The sequence below is a fragment of the Mustela erminea genome, chromosome 6, assembly GCF_009829155.1.
Source record: "Mustela erminea isolate mMusErm1 chromosome 6, mMusErm1.Pri, whole genome shotgun sequence".
Lineage (NCBI taxonomy): Eukaryota > Metazoa > Chordata > Mammalia > Carnivora > Mustelidae > Mustela > Mustela erminea.
The window spans coordinates 33,710,516-33,731,667 of record NC_045619.1 but is presented as its reverse complement, the minus strand read 5'-3'; the positions used below and the strand labels follow the sequence as shown (position 1 = coordinate 33,731,667).

General features: G+C 33.0%; 1 protein-coding gene across 5 annotated transcripts in view; it reads left to right on the top strand.

Moving 5' to 3' along the window:
* LRRIQ1 (leucine rich repeats and IQ motif containing 1) overlaps positions 1-21,152 on the top strand; it is a 219,311-nt gene that overhangs the window by 79,700 nt on the left and 118,459 nt on the right. For 4 of the 5 annotated variants that reach the window (XM_032346855.1, XM_032346852.1, XM_032346854.1 and 1 more), the window contains 4 exons: positions 4,224-4,403; positions 6,568-7,014; positions 8,832-9,042; positions 15,789-15,908. In XM_032346855.1, coding sequence (XP_032202746.1) covers positions 4,224-4,403; positions 6,568-7,014; positions 8,832-9,042; positions 15,789-15,908 — 958 coding nt within the window. The remainder of the gene's footprint in view (positions 1-4,223; positions 4,404-6,567; positions 7,015-8,831; positions 9,043-15,788; positions 15,909-21,152) is intronic. The other variant, XM_032346857.1, reaches the window with a different exon arrangement.

Below are 21,152 nucleotides of genomic sequence, written 5' to 3'. Positions count from 1 at the left end.
AAGCATCCCAGATATCACTAATACAGTAGTTCAAGGATAGTCTTTTCAGAAACATTGCCCTGCAGGGTTGAAGATACACAGAGGGATCTAACCTTGAATTCCCATTCTAGTGGAACTAGAGAGTGACTAAGATAAAAAATAAACGTTTGAGACCCTGTGGCTCTCATGAAAACAGCATGAATATTTTCTTCTTTTTGTTGACACCTCATTAAATAGGCAAAATAAGACCTGAAAGATGGCTGTTCAAGAGGGTCCTAGTTTTACTTCATCTGCATTATCACTGTGGGTCCAGGGTCCTGTTGAAAAGTTTTATAGGTCCAATAGCTTACTGTTATTTAACCAGAAATGACTGAACAAAAAAAATAAACAAATCAGGTTTAACTAACTCTTAAGAGATCCAATTTACAGTAAGGAAATCTGCCTTATCTAATTTTCCTTGTAAGATATACCTATTCAAAGACCAAAGCCCGCTATTAGCATACCTCATTCCTTTGCTGGCTGGGTCCATTCTGGAGACCAAGCTATCAGACAGAAATTTGATTGGTACACAAAGAATTAGAACTGTTGGCTATTGTCTAGGGCTAGTTCCATCAAATTATTGAAGGCTTATGTTTGCTTTCTGTATTTTAGGAGATATGATCTAAAGAAATAAAATCATTAATAGGATTAGAGCATCTTTTTAAAACTGTCATGAACACCTATATAGTTTTAATTTTTAGTACCCTTTATTACTACATTTCTAAAGCATCTTTACTTAATACCTGGCATTTTATAGCTTTAAATAAGTTTGACATTATAGTTATGTTTTGAAGAAAACTTGATCGGGTACTTTGAGGGAGATTTAGAATGCAATGTAGTTTTATTAGTAATGTAATAAATAATTTGGTAGGATAGAATATGGATAGTTAATATCTCCATATTTTAATTATTATCAGATTGAGGTTTTTTTTAAAAAAGGATTTTATTTATTTATTTGACAGACATCACAAGTAGGCAGAGAGGCAGGCATAGAGAAAGGAAGGGAAGCGAGTTTCCTGCTGAGCAGAGAGCTCGATGGACGGACGCGGGGCTTGATCCCAGTACCCTGAGATCATGACCTAAGCCGAAGGCAGAGGCTTTAATCCACTGAGCCACCCAGGTGCCCCAAACCTTAGCATTTTAGTAATCTTATCTTGCCATCCTTCATTTAGTTTTTAGAAACTGTAAGTTTATGTTGTTTTACTTTGTTTTAATTAGAAAACTTTTTTTAAAAAGATTTCATTTATTTATTTGACAGAGAGAGAGAGAACGCACAAGCAGGGGAGAGCAGCAGGCAGCAGAAGGGGGAGAAGCAGGATCCCCTCTGAGCAGGGAGCCCAATGTGGGGCTCCATCTCAGGACCCTGGGATCACGACCCAAGCTGAAGGCAAACACTTAACCGACTGAGCCACTGAGGCACCCCTAAAAAATCTTTATTTTTTAGAGAAAGTCAAGTTAGCAAAATTAAACAAAAAAATATAGAGAATACCCACATACACCCTGTTTGCACAGATGGACAACCTCCCCCACTATCAACATCCTGCACCAAATTTGTATACTTATTATAATTGGTGAACCCACACCAACACATCATTATCACCTGAAGTCCATACTTTACATTAGAGTTCATTCTTGGGGTTGTGTATTCTATGGGTTTTGACAAATGTATAATGACATGTATCCACTATTTTGCAGTATTATATAGAATAGTTTTACTGTCCTAAAAATGGTTGGTGCTTTGCCTATTCATCCCACCCTCCACCTTAATCCCTGGCAACTACTGATCTTTTTGCTGTCTCTATAGTTTTGCTTCTTTCGAGAATTTCACATAGTTGGAATTGTACAGCATGTGACCTATCAGATTGTCTCCTTTCACTTAGTAATATGCATTTAAGATTCCTCCATGTCTATTCATGGCTTGATAGCTCATTTCTTTTTAGCGCTAAGTAATATTCCTTCATATGGATGTAAAAGTTTATTTATTCTTTCACCTACCGAGGGACATCTTGGGTGTTTCCAGGTTTTGGCAATTACAGGTAAAGCTGCGATAAATGTCTGTGTGGAGATTTTGGATCAGACATAATTTTTAATTAATTTGGGTATATCCAAGGAGCACATTGCTGGATTAAAGTAAAAGTAAGAAACCACCAAACTGTCTTCCAATGTAGCTACACTGGTTCTGCATTTCCACTAGCAGTGAATGAGTTTCTGTTTCTTCACATCCTCATCAGCATTTGGTGGTATGAGCATTTTGGATTGGAATTCTAATATGTAGATAATAGTATCTTATTATTTTATTTTCTTTTTTATTAATATCCTATTTTAATTCATAGTTGTCTAATGACAAATGATGTTTAACATCTTTCATATGCTTACTTGCCATCTGTATTTCTTCTTTGGTGAGGTGTTAAGGTTTTGGGCCCATTTTTTAATTGGTATATTTATTTTCTTATTGTTGAGGGTTTTTTTTTTTTACAATTTTATTTATTTATTTGAGGGAGAGAGAGAGAGAGAGAATGAACAGATGGAGAAGGAGAAGCAGATTCCTAGTGAGCAGAGAGCCCCATGTGGGGCTTAAGACAGATGCTTAACCAACTGAGCCACCTAGGCACCTTTCTTATTGTTGAGTTTTAAAAAATCTTTTTATATTTTTGGATAACAACCCCTTTATCACATATTTTTTCCTAGTATGTGGCTTGTCTTCACATTCTCTTGACACTGTCTTTCACAAGTTTAAGTTTAATGAAATCCAGCTTATCAATTATTTCTTTCTTGAATTATGTCTTAGGTGTTATATCTAAAAATTCATCATTATACCAGTGTCATCTAGATTTTCTCCTGTGTTATCCTCTAGAAGTTTTATAGTTTTGCATTTTATGTTTAAGTCTGTCACCCATTTTGAGTTAAATTTTCTGAAGAGTACAGAGTCTGTGTCTGTCTGTCTGTATATATGTATGTATTTATTGGCATGTAGATGTCTAATTGTCCCAGCATCATTTATCTTGTATTGTATTGCCTTTGGTTCTTTGTCAAAGATTAGTTGCAACTAGTCTGTTCATGGGGATCTGCTTCTGGGCTCTCTCTTCTGTTCCACTCATCTCTTTGTCTATTCTTTTGTCAATACCATACTGTCTTGATTACTGTGGCTTCGCAATAAGTCTGAAGTCAAAAGTGTTAGTCTTCCAGCTTTGTTCTTTTTTCTTAAATATAGAATTGGCTATTCTGGTGTTTTGGGTTTTTTTTTTGCCTCTTTTTATAAACTTTAGGATCAGTCTGTTGATATGCAAAATATTACCTTACTAGTATTTTTAGTGGAATTACATTGAGTCTATAGTTCAAGTTGAGAAGAATTGATTTCTTGACAATATTGAACTTCTTATCTCTGAAGATATCGTCACTGGGCATCTTTCCATTTATTTACTTCTTTGATATCTTTCATCAGTTTGTACTTTTCCTTTTAAGAAATGAAAGTTTTTAACTAAGGGGTTTTATTCATTTAAGGACTCCATTTTACCCCTGTGATTATTAGTGGCCTTGTAAAAGAGGCCTGCACTACCCTTGTGAAAGGTTTGGCAAGTACTTATAATTGGCTAGGTTTGGTGGACAGCTTTTGCTATCCGACTTGTTTTTTCACAGAATTAGGCTTTCAAGTTGAATAGACTTTTGCTGATACCTCAAAGATTTGTATTATTATAATCTTTAGCAAGACTCAGGAAGGAATATAAGTTTATATTTTTCAGTCATGATAAACAGGGTGATCTCTTACTGATCTTGTTTTAGCCCTATTCTTAAGTATATTTTACCAAGAGAAGCAATCAGAATTTACCTCTACTTCTAAAACAAACATCAAATTTCATTAAGATTATTATATTACCATCTTTTTAAAAGAGTGTATCTGATATTATTCTTTATATTGTGTAAACCTTTATTTACTCCCAGCCCAAGTTTCCAGCTGCTTAAATTTCTCATTTGTGTTAAGAAAAAAATTTTTAAATGTTTGTTAAGTCTCTAAACCCTAACTTTGTACATGAAATGATACTATAAAAATTTTTTTAACAAGTTTAAGAGTATAATTTTCTCTACAAAGTTAACAGCATTTTCCGAGATATACCCTGCTCTTATATTGTTTAAGTAATAGGTACATGGTTATTTTAGATATAAACTCTCCTTTCCAAGATGATTAATTTTTTTCCTGCTTTCAATAGGGATTTTCTACTTAAAGTGTTACCAGCTCTAAGAATCCTCAATGGCGAAATGCTAAACTCTTATTCAGAAAGGCACACTGAAGAACACTATGAGCCAGAATTAGGATGTTTTGTGATACTTTGTCAGTCTCAGATTCAAGAATTCAACTCACTGGTTGAAAGCTATATTAATGGAAAAGGGTAAGACTGTTCACTTCTCCATTGCATAATTTAAGGAAATAATTCAATATATGTATGTAATTTAAAAATACTCTGATTAACACAATGATACATTTTTTGGATTAAGACTGTGTGTTTTAGGGATATTTTCCCTTAAAATCACAATTTAAATTATAGTTTAAATGCTAAAGTATTAGTTAGAATAAGTGAAGTCATAAGGATAATTTCAAGACAAGAATCAAACATCCATTCATTCATTCATTCAATTAATCAGTCATAAATTTGTTTGACAATTATTGTAGGCAAGACACAAAAATAAGCTAAGTATTCCACATTATCTTTAATTCACAGATTAACAAGAGAAAATTAGACAAAGAGTTACAATGGAGCAAGGCAAATTTTATAAGTATAACATTTATTATATATTAAGATATATTGTATATATTATATTTATATATTAAAATATTAGATGAGCACAGTAGGGAAAAGCAGTCAACAGATGCACATATTCAGAGGAGCAGAAGCTAAGAGTAGATACCTAATCAGATGTAAAAGAAAGAGAACTTCCCACTCCCCATCCCAAATTAGGAATGTATTAATGTGAAAGAATTACAGGTGATCTTTCTCTAACTGTATTTTCTAATTTGCATTACTCCAGAAAACACAAATAAAAAAAGAAAATAATTTCATATTTCACTTATGGTGACCCTTCATTATAACTGAATTGTAACTGTAATATGTCCTTCCAAATACCTAAACTTAATCATTAAATTGCAGTCTTCAATATTTCTCTTCACATATTTATATTTGCTCATCTGTATAAGATTTGTTTTCCATTTAAATGTTTTTAATATAATCTATTCAGATTAAAAACAAATCTCACAGCTTTAAAAATAATGCCAATTATTATATATAATTAATGTTTGCTTTAACAAATACTAAGATTATTTACATGTATCTTTGTGGAAAAACTAAACTTACATTTCTTTGTATATGTGTGGTAATGTAGAATTTTTTTGTGTAAAAATGACCCTAATATCCCTCATGTTGAAACAGATTCTTCAATTCCTTTGAATATCTCTTGTCATCGCAACATGTTTCATTTTGGCATTGATCATGGAAAATAGACTATATTTTACATTAATAATAAATGGTGGTGAATTCAACACCAATCCTACACACTAAATATTCTAATATCAAGTTGAACATTTTCTGCATTATTAGCCACCAAAATCAATAAAATACAAAATATTGAAAGTACATTGGAGGAGCCTATGCTAATGTCTAATATTACTTCTCTGAACACAGGACTGTTTATCTCCATAGTTTACTTTCATTTTGTATGGTTAAAAGTTTTATATTTATATATATGCTTATATATATGGGTCAAAAGTTTTATGTTTATTTATATCCTGCATGTTGCAGAAAAAAAATAAGGCAGTTTGTGGCTATATATTAAATACTGTCAGAAAATATAGATTTGAAGTAAGTAAATTCTTAAAAATAAAACAAGGGAAGATAAATAAAAGGTACCAAGAAAAAGGCTCATATAGGTGCAGAGTCTTTTACATTTGCTATTAAGATCCCCAAATCTGGCAAACAGAAAGTTTGATTAATTATGTAAACCATAACCTCAATAAGCTAGAAATTCAACAGTTGTTTAAGAGGATCACAACCATTTATGCTTTCAAGTATTTGAATTCTCTTCGCAATGGATAATTTTTCCGCGAAAAATGGGAATAAAAACTTTCCCATAATATAAGTTCTTTGTTTAAAAGTCCAATACAAATATTTTGCATGGCAAGAGTCACTGTAGAAAGTACTTTTAACTATGTTTCATAAATAACTTCTCCAAATTTAGGCAGCCATGATTTCTCATGTTTATGGTAGTAAAAGCATGGATTTTTTCTCATTCAATTGTACCAAAAATACCTAGAATAAAAATGGTTCTAAAACATCCAGACATTTTGTCTGGATTGACCAATCTAAATTAGCTAAACAAATATTTTCAGATTTGTTAGAAATGAGATACATTTTTACATAAACAACCAGAAATAAGGTTTTAATGAATGTTGTTTTAAAGCATAATTTTCATGTTTACTGTAAACACAAGGGAAATTTCCAGAACCTACACAAATGTTAATATTTGGTGATATAATTCTTATTAAATGTTTTGGTTGTTTAGAAATTTTGTCACCTTGGATGCTGCAGAAAATCTCTGCCATTATTTTAATAAATTAATGACACTTAGTAATGAATGCCGATATTCACATGAACATGGGAACATAAGTGTCACCCAGAGAGAAGACTCTGAAACCCAGCAAAATCATTTGACCCCTACAAATAGTGATAGCATACTGCAAAATAGAGTTCTCCACTCTTGTGCAGACAAATATAAACTGGACTCACCAGACACCTCTGAGAAATGGATGAACTCTGGCTCTAGTCATTCCACATTTACCAACTCCTTATGTGAAGATACAGAAGGAAGAAATCAGGAGGAAATAGTATACCAGAAAAGAGAAGACAGCAAATCAAACAGTATCTCCATGGAAAGAATCCCATTCATGGAAACAGTAATGACAAGTTCTCTGCTGTGGAATTGTCAAAATACTGAACATCGTAAAAAAATGTAAGATTTATAGAACATTTTTCTTTTACACTTGTATATCTTTTATTTTTAATGGATAGTCTTAGGTAATTTTCTAAATGCTTATTTGGTGAAGGATTTAAATAATGATTATATGTTATACTAATTCCCTTAATAATATGACCTGTGTACAAATCATTAATTATAGTACAGATTAACTTTACTGAACTTTGGCAGACTCTGATTTAATTGACTAGTATTTTATTAAAAAATGAGAACATGTAAAATTATTTTTTCTTTTTTTAAAAAAGATTCTATTTATTTATTTGAGAGAAGTAGCAAGAAAGAGCGCAAGTGGGCGTGGGGAGAAGGGAGAGAGAGGAGCAGAGTTCCCGCTGACCAGGGATCCTGATGTAGGGCTCAATGCCAGGACCCCGGGATCATGACCTGAGCTGAAAACAGACACTTAATTGACAGAGCCACCTAGGCACCCCATTGCCTTAATCCTCATCACCGAATTAACCCATTCCCCTGCCCACCTCCCCTCTAGCAACCCTCAGTTTGTTCTGTATAGTTGTCTGTTTCACGGTTTGCTAACTATGAAATACTTTTAAAAAGCTAATGGTAGGCACCTGGATAGCTCAGTTGGTTGAACATCTGACATTTGACTTTGGCTCAGGTCATGATCTTGATCTCAATCTCGGGGTCCTGGGATCTAACCCTGCACAGGGCTGGCTCCTTGCTCAGTGGGGAGTCTACTAGAAGATTCTCCCTTTATCACTCTTCCTCTGCCCTCTACCTGCTCACATGCCCTCCTTCTCTCTCTCTTTAAAATTATATAAATCTCCTAAAAAACTATAAAGCTAATGGCTTTAATTTTTTTATTGAACCAGCAAAGATTACTTTTTACTTTGGCTTGTCAAAATCTTTTTCTTTTTTTACTTTTGGCCTCAATGTCAAGCCAACAAAATTAAAATTGGTTAAACTCAGCTTCTCCTACAGTAACAGGTGCTGAATAGGGCAGAATGCAGAGTATCACAGTAGCTAATCTTATTTTTTTTAGTCTATATTCTTTTAGAAGTTGTGAGTATGAATGGTGATTTCTTTTCTGAAAGTTAAGTAAAAAAGTTTGATATGCTGAAACTTGTATGTATTCCCTAAGGCAAAAACATTTTTAAAAATTTTATTGAAAGTAGCTCTAACACTTCCCAATTTATATTTCATTAATTTATTTAATTGATTACTTTTGCTCTGTAGGGGAGGAAAAATAGCTTTTAATTCTACCCTTCCAGTAGTATTCCTTCTCAGCTGGAATCCCTGTAACAAAAGGTAGATTAATATGAGAAAAATATAGAAATGTACTATATGCTGGCTACTTGAACATAATAATAAAAAATAAAACAGAAAAAGGAAATGTATTTAATATAAGTTTTACATGACATGGAAATCTTCATAAAGAAATAAAGACCTGAAGAAATAGTTAAACCTGAGCACTTTTATATTAAGTTTGATGAAAAGTAGAAGGTCGTGGAAAATATGATTAGGGCAAAGAGTATGAGCTAAGCATAGTAAACTGGGGTAAATTTAGCAAGGCCTGTTTATTCAGATTCTTCTTGTCATCCTTTCATCTTCAGATAAGAATGCTTCTTTTCGCTAAGTTATTGGCGCATTTCTCTCCTTCAGATTTGAAGGTTTTCCATTCCATTTTTACGTATATGCCTATAGTTAAGCCAAAAGGTTTTTTTTTTTTTTAACCAATACCTTACATATTTCCTGTTTACAAAAGTAGTTTATGAGGCCCTCTCACCTACAGCTGTGTTTTCATGGATTACTAAACGTGTATTTTCTCTTCTTAACAGTATGGCAGCTATGGTAATCCAGGCATACTGGCGTGGTTACATCGAGCGCAGACGTATTCATTTCTCTACAAAGCTGCAACCCCCTGCAATAGAACCCCTGATGTCCAAGCCAAATTACTGCATCAAGAATAAAACGATTTTAAAGAAAGAAAAAAGAGAAAACACTGTGAATATCCAAGAACAGAGGGAGAAGGCTGCTATTCTTATTCAGGTTAGTTTTAATATTTTGGTGAAATAGTCCTGAGAGATGTTTCTCATCTTTCACCAGGTTATTCTTATAACAGACAACCACCAAATCTTAGTGATTTGCAACTACTGGATGTATTTCTTAACTCAGGTGATATGTAAGGCTTCCTCTGCTTAGTATCTAGGCTGAAGGAGTAGTCGTAGTTTAGAAATACTATTCTCGTGATCAAGGGCCAAACTGAACCACACAATCATATTTAAAGCTTCTGCTCAGATATGTCATTTGCCACATCTGCTAACATTTTTATTAGCCATAGCAACTCTCATTTGACCTAATCTACAGCTCTTTTTAGAAGAATGTTTAAAAATCTACTAGAATAATTGTTAAAGGCCTTCAAATAAACATTCAAATTAAAAATTTAGAAATCAAGAAGTGAATAGACTTGGTTCAACCAAAGAGTCACCAAGATCAGCTTTTGAAATGAAGTTCCAACATCACATTCATCCTTTTTTTTTATTTATTTGTCAAATATTTGTTAGAACCTAGTATTTGTCAAGGACTGTTCTGGGATCAGGAACCATAACTCTAAACAAACCATTCAAGTTCTCTGCCATCATGGAGTTTTCATACTGATTGGAGATGCAGAATCAAATAAATATATAAATATAATATAAACTAAATAAATACATAAAATAAGGTCTGTGGAAATTCATGGTACTGTGCTTGAATTGAAAGATGGTAACCAGGACGCCTGGGTGGCTCAGTTGGTTAAGCGGCTGCCTTCAGTTCAGGTCATGATCCCAGCATACTGGGATCGAGTCCTTGCTCAGCAGGGAGCCTGCTTCTCCCTCTGCCTCTGCTTGCTTCTCTGTCTGCCTGTGCTCGCTCACTCTCTTTCCCTCTGTCCCTGACAAATAAATAATAAAATCTTAAAAAAAAAAGAAAGATAGTAACCAACAATTTAGCATTTCCCTTTATTCATTCATTGAATAAATATTTCTTTTTTTGAATAAATATTTCTTAATACAAAAATCTTACTAGCTTGTATTCTGTTGGAATGAGCAGTTAAGTAAATAAGTATGTTAGATAGTGATAAGTCTTAAAAGGAAAAATCAAGTAGGAAAAGCAGGATAGTAGTGTCAAGGGAAAGTTTTTCATTTCAGATATGATGGAGAGGGAAGACCGGAAAAGGTGACATTGCAATGAGAGATTAAGTCATTGGATGCCTGGGAGAAAAACATTCCAGACCATGGAATATCTGATTTAGGAGCAAACTACAGTGTTTAAAGAACAGCGAGAAGCCAGTATGACTGGACAGTGATGGAGGGGAGAAGGGTGACACTTATAAATCATAAGTCATGGTAGAGATTTTGGGTTTTACTCTGAATGACATGGGAAGATATGACAGGAATCTGAGCAATGGACTCACATGATCAAGTTTACTTTATGTTGTGATTATACTGTAGGAAGGCAGGAGTAGAAGCAGAAAAATCAGTTAGGAGCTATTACAGTAATTCAGACAAGGGATAATGGTAGCTAGGATCAGAGTGTTGAAGTAGAAGTGGTAAGAAAATCACATTCCAAAGTATATTTTGGTTTATTTTGAGGCATACTTCCTTTGAAAATAGAAGTGATGATATCAGTTCATAGGAATGTGCTATATGAGAGCTAGAAGTCATGGGTGCCTCCAAGGCATTGGCATATGCAAGTAGAAGAAGAGCCCTCAAATTAAGTTGCTGGCTTTCACTATTAAAACCATAGTTTTCAAAATTATCTTTGCTGTGGTTCTAATAAATATTAGAATCAGACTGAGTATTGCAGTTGACTTAATTTGTCTGAACAGTACTCCTAAAGGCAAAGCATAGGCAAAGGTTTTACTGGCGCCTGAATGGTAGTGGGAGTCAAGGTAGTGCAATGGATTCAAGGAAACTCTGAAGAAAATAAAGAACCCCAGTTACCATTTCAAAATATTATTCTGCTACATGAGGAATGAATATATCATGCAGACCAAACTCCCTACTGTTATCAGTTGTTACACTTTTTTCAGCCTTGATGGTACCTGGATGTTCAACTTTTGCTTCATTCTGTTCAGTAAAGAAAAGTTCACTACTTTGTGAAACAGTCTAGTTCAGTGACTAATATCTCTGCAAAATGTTCTTTTGTTGATCTTCTGTGTATCTGTAACAAAAGTAAGCATAATCCAGCCTTTGTCTGAGACTTAGAATGAGTCTTTATGTTGTACAATATGGTACTTAAAATTAATGAAGTCATCTCCATTTCATTTTCTTGTTTCCTGAGTATAATCATCTAGTTTCTTAAACCATTCATATTAAAATATGAATTCTAGACTGCCCGATTATCCTGGAGAGCAGAGCATGATACGATAGAAAGAACCTGGACTTTAGAAGGAGCAAAATAGAAATTTTATGGTGGATGTCACAGAAAATGCTCTGTGCTCACCAAACCTCATATTCTTCTCTCCTTTCAAGTATACAGCCAGATTAGATATCTGACCTTCCCTTGCACTTTAACATGGCCCTTTTTCTGAGTTCCAGTCAATACAAGATGAATGAAAGATACATGCACCACTTCCATAGCTGGCTCATTAAATGTACCACAGACATTCCTTCATATTCTTTATTCTTTCTGGCTAGTTGAAATGAAGACAGCTTCTGAGGCATCATTGGAAGCTGTCTGTGGGAAAGTCTGGATACCAGAATCACTTTATCTTAAAATGCTGCCCCATTGCCTTTACAGACTCTCCATATTTATTAGGTAATTAAGAAATAAGCTATTGTTTTTTGAGTTGTTATACATTTTAGGATATTTTTGTTCTCATACTTAGCTTGCCCCAACTAATATAAAGGATATAGGATACACCTTGAAACATAGTTAGGGTTCATTGTAAATATGTAAGAATGGAATTCTAGGTATGAAGGATAGTAGAAATAAAAGAACCTAGAATTTTATATTATTGGAATAATAAGAAGTTACAGTGAAACTGGACTACCACAACAACTGGAAAATATAGAACGAACATGGCTGGAGATATGTGAAGGATTTTAACAGGGAACAGATATATGGTATGTTCTGGATGTGGGAGTTGATAGTTGGAGGAAAAAAAAGATGTCAGATATGTCTAATAGAGGTAGAATTGCCTAGCCAGGGAATTAATTTGAATGTAGGAGAAAGATGAATTAATTGTAGATGAATTACTGGTGAAAAGTTGAAACCTCGACAGAAACAAACTAGAAGAAGAATTTGAACGTATTATATATTACCATTATTTCTCATAAACTGAATAGAGATGACTAGTACTTGAATTCTTGACTCTATTGCAGATTTAGGAGGGAAGTATCTATATGGGTCACACTAGAATGACACACACTGTGTATTGCATTCTAGAGCTTTGTAGAAGTCCTATGCCTGAGGAGTTGTGCTGGATCCATTGTGAACTATAGGGAGCCAATCTTTGTTGAAGGCCTGATTAAAGAGTTCCCTTTAGACCCTCTTTTCCCCAGGTCTGCACATCACCTTGTTATCTTCTATAACCAACTCTTCATAACCAACCCACCTCTCCCCACTCATCACCAGATTATTTGAAATAAATCCCAGATATCACTTCCTTTATAAATATTTCAGTATGAATTTCTGTAAGACCTATTGTTTTAAGTATAACTATATTATCAACCTAGAGATTAAAAATTATTTTTCATTATGACCAAATATCAATATTCAAATTTCTCTCTTTTATAAATATTTGTTCATAGATCTTTCTTGATCAAAATATAAATAAGGTCATTACCTTGCCTTCAGTTTAAATGTTAAGTCTTTTAAATATATAGTAACGTCTTTCTTTTTTCCTTGCAATTTATTTATTAAGGAAACCAGATCTCTGTTCTATAGTTTTCTACTTTCTGAATTTTGCCAGATGCTTTCCCATGGTGTCACTTACGTGTTTCTTGTTCCCTTGTTTTCTTTAAGCTGACATTAGATTCTAAAATTTCATATGATTTGGTTTTGGCTTTTTGTCAAGAATATCTCGTAAGTGGTGGTATGTATTACAGTGAGGAGGTAACATAATGTCTAGTCGCCTCTCTTTTCGGAATACTAGTGACCATTGATAATCATTGCCTAGATCGATTCTTGTATTAACAGTTTGTAAAATATTGATACTCTACATATAATTTCTTCATTTATTAACTAAAATACGTCAGTAAAGAGCAACTTAGTTTAACAGACTATTTAGTTACCTTGAGGTACAGCTCATACTAGAAAGGTAGGTTAAATGCTTAATGCCATTTTACCAATTTTTAGATTAATGAGGTTTCCTAGCATCCTCCAGGGGTCACCATAATATGGTCATAATGTACACATAAATTTTTAAAATATATGATGTATTAAATTCCATTGTAGTTTCATTCTTACTGATGTTCAAATTGTCCCGTTTGGCCAAGTTAGCTTCAAGTTAAGCTTTTGTGACACAATTCATTCATTTTTAAAATTTCTCTTGCTTTTTAATGTGCCATGATGTTTCAGGTTCATTTTGTATATATTTTGCCTCAAACCTGAGCCCAGTCATTGCTCTGAAGATCTTTGATTCCTTTAGTGGGAATATTTAGAGACCAGTCTGGGTTTTAGGAATGCATTAGGATTTTAGGAATGTTGTTGGTATGGTAAATGACTGGTAAAGTCATTGTTTTTAAAATTTTTTCATTGTAGTGATGAGCTTACAAATACATATTTTTTTAAAGATTTTATTCATTTATTTGACAGAGATCACAAGTAGGCAGAGAGGCAGGCAGAGAGAGAGGAGGAAGCAGGCTTACCCATGAGCAGAGAGCCCGATGCGGGGCTGGATCCCAGGACCCTGGGATCATGACCTGAGCTGAATGCAGAGGCTTTAACCCACTGAGCCACCCAGTCACCCCACAAATACATATTTTTAAGAAAAAAATGTGCCATGAGTTCATGATGATATTTTAAAGTTAAATTTAGGATGATAAGACTTTTATTTATTTGATTTATATTTACATTTCTTTTCTTCTATGGAAAGTCCTGGTTCCAATGAACGACGTTAACATAATTGTTCTTTTTTTGCCCCTCCTTTTCACTTCACCTTCTGTGTGTATGTGTGTGTCTCTGTGTGTCCGTGCCTGTGTTTACATGTGCATACATAGTGGAAGTAAACAAGGACCATACAAATGAGGAGATAAAACAAATTAGGTTATTTATTCAGAGAGTGCTGTGGCAAGGGAGTCAGCCACCATCACTTGCCTTTGGCATAAAGCTCAAAGGCAGGGAGGGGAGCAGGAGATCTTTAGAGTGGAAAGAAAGGTCTCCAGATATGGTCTAATTAGAGGTTTTTGGTATGGGGAAGGTAGAAAGCAGGCAGCCAGAAGTGGGGCGTATTCTGTGATTGGTTGGGAAGTATATCTGTATCTTTGATCGGTCCTGAATTAGAAGTAGGGACAAAAATAGGGAGGCTGACAGTCATTGATTAACCAAGGCTTGACCATTCTTAGCTCATTGTTGCCAAGGTTGTGGTTTAGCTTTCTAGGTTGATTGCTATAGAGATTGTGAGTGACTGCTATTGTTATAAATGATCTGGCTATTGTCTTACATATTCTACTTCTTAATATATATATTTTCTGTAATAACAATACCAATAGTATTACTAACAATATGAATATGAAAACATTTTGAAGGTAGCTTTTGTAATGAAGTTTTTCTTTTGAGTATATTTCACTAGGAAGATAGTCAAATAAATCTATTTTCAAGTTACTTTAGAAAAATTCTGTGTGTGCATAGCATGAAACATATTTTTTCTATTTCTTCAGGAATTTCTTTTTATTTCATGTTTATTTTATGATTATCTTAAGCATGTGCACATTTCCAAAGTCAAATCTAAGAAAGATATATCCAGAGAAGTCTGGCTTCTGTAGCTGAGTCTTCTATTTTCTACCTCTATACTTAATTTTTAAAATTAATTTTACAAGTTACACTTTTACTTTTTAAATATTAGCAAACAGATATACATATATATTTAAATATATGTTCATATAATGTATTTGTTTATTATGTATTTATATACAGTCATTTATAGATAAATGGTAGCATGCAAAACACACTTAATTCTATCTTGTTTTTTTTACAGTTAATGTATCCTGGAACTCACTCCCTCATACAATTATTCTTTAAAAGTTCCTGTGTTCTTGGAGATATAGTTAGAAAAGCTTCTCTACTCCAATATTTTTGAGAAACCTAAATGGATTTAATTCTATTATTACGTGCTTAGTTTATTTTAAAATGAAATTAGTTAATAGTTATGGGCCAGGATAGTACCTTTCTAATATGGCCATTTGTATATGTTGAAATTTTCCTAAATGTGTGTTCGTTTATTTTATACCTAATTATTTGAAAATTAGAAAAATTGTTTTTTCATTTGTATCTCTTTCTTCTTAGTTTAGAATGGGTCCTGGTGGAATTGTCAGATAATTGATTGGTTGACCTACATGTGCATTTGAGGGAGTTTTAGAGATTCTTTTCTGCTTACCACAAGGAAAGTCTCCTGAGATTCAGAACTTTAGACACATGCAGTTGTTTAATTTATCTTACAGTTTTAAGTGTCACATAAAGTTCAAAAAACAGATTATTGAGCCATTAAACTAAGGTCTTAGATGTTTTATCTTCCTAATGGGATAACACAGAGAATCTGGTTTGTAGTTTGATCTATAACCTTGTATAACATGCTTTAAATTTTTGTTTAGGCAGTTTGGAAGGGCTTTCTTTTGAGAAAGAAACTGACAACAGCTTTAGAGGCTATTAAGAATGAAGAATCTGAAGAAGAATATGAAGAAATAAACTTAGAGGATTTTACGTTTGATGAAGTAAGTACCAACTACAAAATATAAATATTGGTTTTAATTTTTTTTAGCATACATACTTTGGAGCTAACTCAGCTTCTAAGATTTTTATCCTCTTAACACTATGTTACAGATTTTTAAAAAATAACCTTTGAAAAAGTATGCTTCTAATTTCTTAGTATCTTCTTTTTGTACTCTACAGATGTGTGCAGAACGTAGTCATAGATTATTTACAAGAGTTTCTGTATGTTCTTTGACCAGATTTATGCCATGTTTTGTTTATCAGTTATCCTTCACTAAATATAACTCTGAGCTTAATTCATGCCCTGCTTAACAGCATTTTGTAGTTCTTTGTTGCCTAGGAAATGAGAGTATCCTCTCTAAATTGCTATTTAAGTATTCCATAGTAAGGTAGCACACTCTCCAGACATCTATGCCACTTCTTTCCTGTGGCTTCTATATGTTCCAACCAAATTGAGCTCGATTTTATTGTATAAAGCACTTGCCTTTCACATTCTGGTTTTACTCCCCAGGCTTCCTCTTCTCTAGACAGGTACACCCACATAAACACCACTCAGATGAAGATATAGAACATATGAACACCCCCAGCCTTCCTCATGCCTCTCTAGTATTCATACCTCCATCATCATAGAGTAGTTTTCCCTAATTCTGAACTTGCTGTAAGTGGAATCATATAGCATGTACTCTTCTTTCATGTAATAATATTCTGTGAGATTTATCTGTGTTATTGAGTGTAAATATACCACTCTTTTGTCAGTACCACTTTTTATCTATTATTTGAATATACCACTTTTTTAAAAGATTTTATTTATTTATTTGACAGACAGAGATCACAAGTAGGCAGAGAGGCAGGCAGGGAGGTGGGGGGGAAGCAGGCTCGCTACTGAGCAGAGAACCTGATGTGGGACTTGATCCCAGGACCCTGGAGTCATGGCCTGAGCCAAAGGCAGAGGCTTTAACCCACTGAGTTACCCAGGTGCCCCTTAAATTTACCACTTTTTAAAAGTATATACTACTTGGAAGATATTTTTTGTTGAATTATTCTAGTATTGCCTTTTATGACCAAATGTTATGAACATTTTTATGCATGTCTTTTGGTGTGCATATTCATACTTCTTTTAGGAAGAGAATTTCTGAGCCTTAACATTTACCTATGTTTAGTTGATAATGCCTAATGTTATTTCAAAGTGAATGTATCAGGTTATAGTCCTATCAGCAGAATATGAGGGTTTCAGAGGAAGCTCTATGTACACCAATGTACTTTCATGTCTTTTTCTTACATTTCAGTAAGTTTGTGGTGTTATCTTATTATTTTAATTTACATTTCTGTCATAATTAATAGTTGAATACCTTTTAGCATGCTTATTGACCATTTAGCCACTTTTGTGATATGATCAAGGGTTGGCATATTTTTCCATTGGGTTGTACATCTTTTTTTCTTGTTGATTTGTAGAACTTCTTTATATATTATGAATACTATCCTGTTTTTCCTTGAAAATATCCTGTCTAACCTCTGGAGCTTACCTTTTCAGTGTCTTTATGGATAATTTTAATGAACAGAACGTTTCTAATTTCAAATTACAAATAAAAATTTTAATTGTGACATATGAGAAATCTTTTCTTACTCTTAGATCATTAAGATATTCTAGAAATCTTATTAACTTACAGCATTTAAGTCTGGGTGCATCTAGAATTGATTTTTATGTGTATAGTGTGAAGAAGGGGTCATGTTCCCTTGGGTCAAGTGAATCTATAAATCAGTTTGGAAGAACTGATGTTTTTAGACTATTATTTTTTTAAATCCATGAACACAGACTGTCCTATCACTTATGTAAGCCATTTAAAATTTCTGTCCACAATGCTCTGTAGTTTTCTTCATAGTGGTCTTGTACATTTTTGGTTAGATTTATTTCTAGATATTTTATGTTTTCTAATATTGTATTTCTTTTTGTATGTTGACCTTATATTCTGCCACTTTGCTGAAATCATTTATTAATTTTAGTAGGTTATCTCTCAGGGATTTTGTATTTTGTATATACAATCATGTCATCTGAAAATAACTATAATTTTATTTCTTTTTTTCCAATTCTTATGCCTTTTGTTTTTCTTGCCTTATTATTTCCAGTAAAGTATGGAGTAGTGATGATAGTAGACATCATTTTCTAGCTTCTTGTCTGAGAGAGAAAGCTTTCAATAAATAAGCTTTCACTAAATAGATGTTTTAATATAGGTTTCTTATAGTAACTCTATATTTGATTCAGGAAGTTACTTTCCTTAACACATTTTTACCATTCCAAGATATTAGTATGATGATGATGATGATGATTTTATAAATGAGTTGGATTTTATCAAATACTTTTTATGAATATAACATTGATTTTCCAAACACTAAATCTCATATTCAAATAAACCAACTTAGCTATAATGTATTATCTTTTTTACATATCTTTGAATTTGATTTACTAATACTTGTTTAGGATTAGCATTTATATTAGAGAAGTTGGATGTGTAAATTTTCTTTTTTATAAAACTCCTAATCTAGATTTTGGTGTCAAGGTTATGTTAGCCTTATACATTTGATTGGGAAGTATTTCCCCTGTTTCTGTTTTCTGGAAGAGTTTGATGTGAGATTAAAAAAAAAAAAGTGTGTCTCAGCAAATAATCTATTTGGAGAAATGTTCCATGTGCACTTGAAAGGAATATACGTATTTTATTATTGAAATCTCAGATACTTCAGGTTTATTGTTTTTAAAAATCTTCTTAATACTTAGTGATTTGGGGGGAGGAATTCTATCAGTTATTGACAGAAAAATGCAGGAATCTCTTACTATGATTGTGGGTTTTTCTAAATGAGCTTTTAGTCTGTCAAATTTTGCTTTGTACTTTGAGGCTACATTATTAGGTCATACATATTTTGTATAGTTAAGACATATAGTTAAGACATTGTGTCATTGACCCTTTCATCATAACAAAATTCCCTTCTTTCATATAGTTTTCCTCTTTAACTAAATGCTACTTCCTCCAATATTTTCATACCTATAGCCTTCTTTTGGCTAGTAATTTTATAGTAGTATATGTTTTTATAAACATTCCCATTTAACATTTCTCTGTTTTATATTTAAAGTGTGACTCTTATAAGAGTATATAATTGTATTTGCTTATTTTTATATTCTGACATTTTTTCATTAATATATTCAGACTATTTTAATTTAGTTTAATAAGAGTATAATTAGGTTTATAAATGCCATCTTTGTATTTGCTTTTTGTTTGTTCATGTGTTCTATATTCCCTTTTAGTTTTTTATTGCCTTCTGTGCATGGATTAAGTTTTTTGTTTGTTTTTTCTTTTTCCCCCTTCATTAGCTTGTTAGGTTGTGGTTGTTTTTCCATGTACTTTTTTCTCCCTACATTATATGCTTCCATCTGGATTCATTTTCTTTTCCCTGAGGATTTTCTTTAGTAATTATTTAACTTCAGGTTGAGTCTTTTTTATTGCTTGAACATTTCTCTTACTTTAAATTTTGGAGGATATCTTCTCTAGGTATAGAATTCTAGGTAAGATTTTGGTGTTTAAAGATGCTTTTTCATTAGCTTCTGACTTTCATGGACTCTGATGAAAAGTCAGTAAAAAGTTTTGCTTTTTCTTCTCTAAAAATATCATCCCACCCTCATTCCCCTGCCTACTTTTAAGGTTCATTTTCTGTGTTTTTCTGTAAAGGTGTAATTTTATTTGTATTTGCTCTTCTTATATTAAGGAGACCACTTGGCTTCTTGAATATGTGGCTTATGTCTTTCATCAGTTTTAGAAATTTCTTAGCCAGTTATTTCAAAAATTTAATCTTTTTCATTATTTCTCTTCTTTGATGTAAAGTGGTTCCAAAATTGTGTATGTTAGAATTTCTCACCATTTCGCATGTGTCTTTTAGACTCTCTTTTGAATTGTTCTTTTTTTTTCTTCTGTCTTTTAATATGGTTGTTTCCTACTGACACATCTTGTAGTTCATTAACCATCTCTCTTATGTTACCTAATTATTTTTAGCCCATATTTTGAATTCTTAATTTTAGTTATTCTATTTTTTAGTTCCAGAATTTTTACTTGATTATTTATTATAAATTCCAGTTATCTTGAAGTTTTCTATCAATTCCTATATTTTCTTGAACATACCACATATGATATTTTCAAAGCTTTCTCAGTTAATTGCAATACCTGGATCACGTGTAGGTTTATTCCTATTGACTGTATGTTTCTTGCATTTCGAGTCAGTTCTCTTTTTCAGCATTTAACCTTTGATGAAGTATCAAAAATATATGGAAAAAAGTGAAAAGACCCTGCAAGATGTTTTCTTTCTCTAAAAAGTATTGAATTTTAATTAATCTTATTGGCAGATAGCATATGAGCAGACATTCTTTTGAGGCTTATTTTCAAGCTTTATTAGTTCAAGCTTTATGCTGTTTTTTCCTCTTATAGGCTGAGCTAAAATGGTTTCTCATCTAAAAGTGGCACATGTACCAGGTTATCCTCACCTTATTTATCCCTCAATTGTAATCCCTTTATCCACAGGATTGAGTGACTGATAAAGTTTCTTCTTAGCTTTATAACACTCCAGGTGTTCTTATTGTCCTTTGATTCTAGGTATCTCTCCTACACATATTCTACATGGACTTGGAAAACACCTGAAGGAAAATTTATTACATGATTTTGTGTTCACATTTTAAAACATCACAAGGTTGAGGTACTCAGACTAAATCCTGACCCATTGATCATCCAAATAGTATCAATTTACAGGAGTTTTTCACACCAACACTTCTCTACCTGCAAGTCTTCCCCTTTGGGATAAGCCTCTCTGGCACTTATGGGGTAGAAAAGTGAAACATGTAATACATCAGTTTCTACTTTACAATTTAGATATAGAAGCAACAACAACAGTACATTGAACTAGCCTAAAAGGTCCTACTCACAAAATAACTTTAGCATTTTCCTCCACTATGAACAATGTCCAAACCCTATCAATTGAATCAATGTGACTCATGCTACATGAGTCCTGGGTAAGCATAGTGCCCTCCAACATGGGGGAAAACACTATCTCTGTCTTCCCAGGGTGTTAGCTATATAAAGATCCTTGAAAAGATAGTCTGGAAAGAGAGTTGTCACAAGACATGCAGAAATTGAAACCCATGGAGTATTGTCTCCTGGCATTAAGCAACTATTATATATTACTCATAATAAACCTTGGAAGCAGTTATGAAT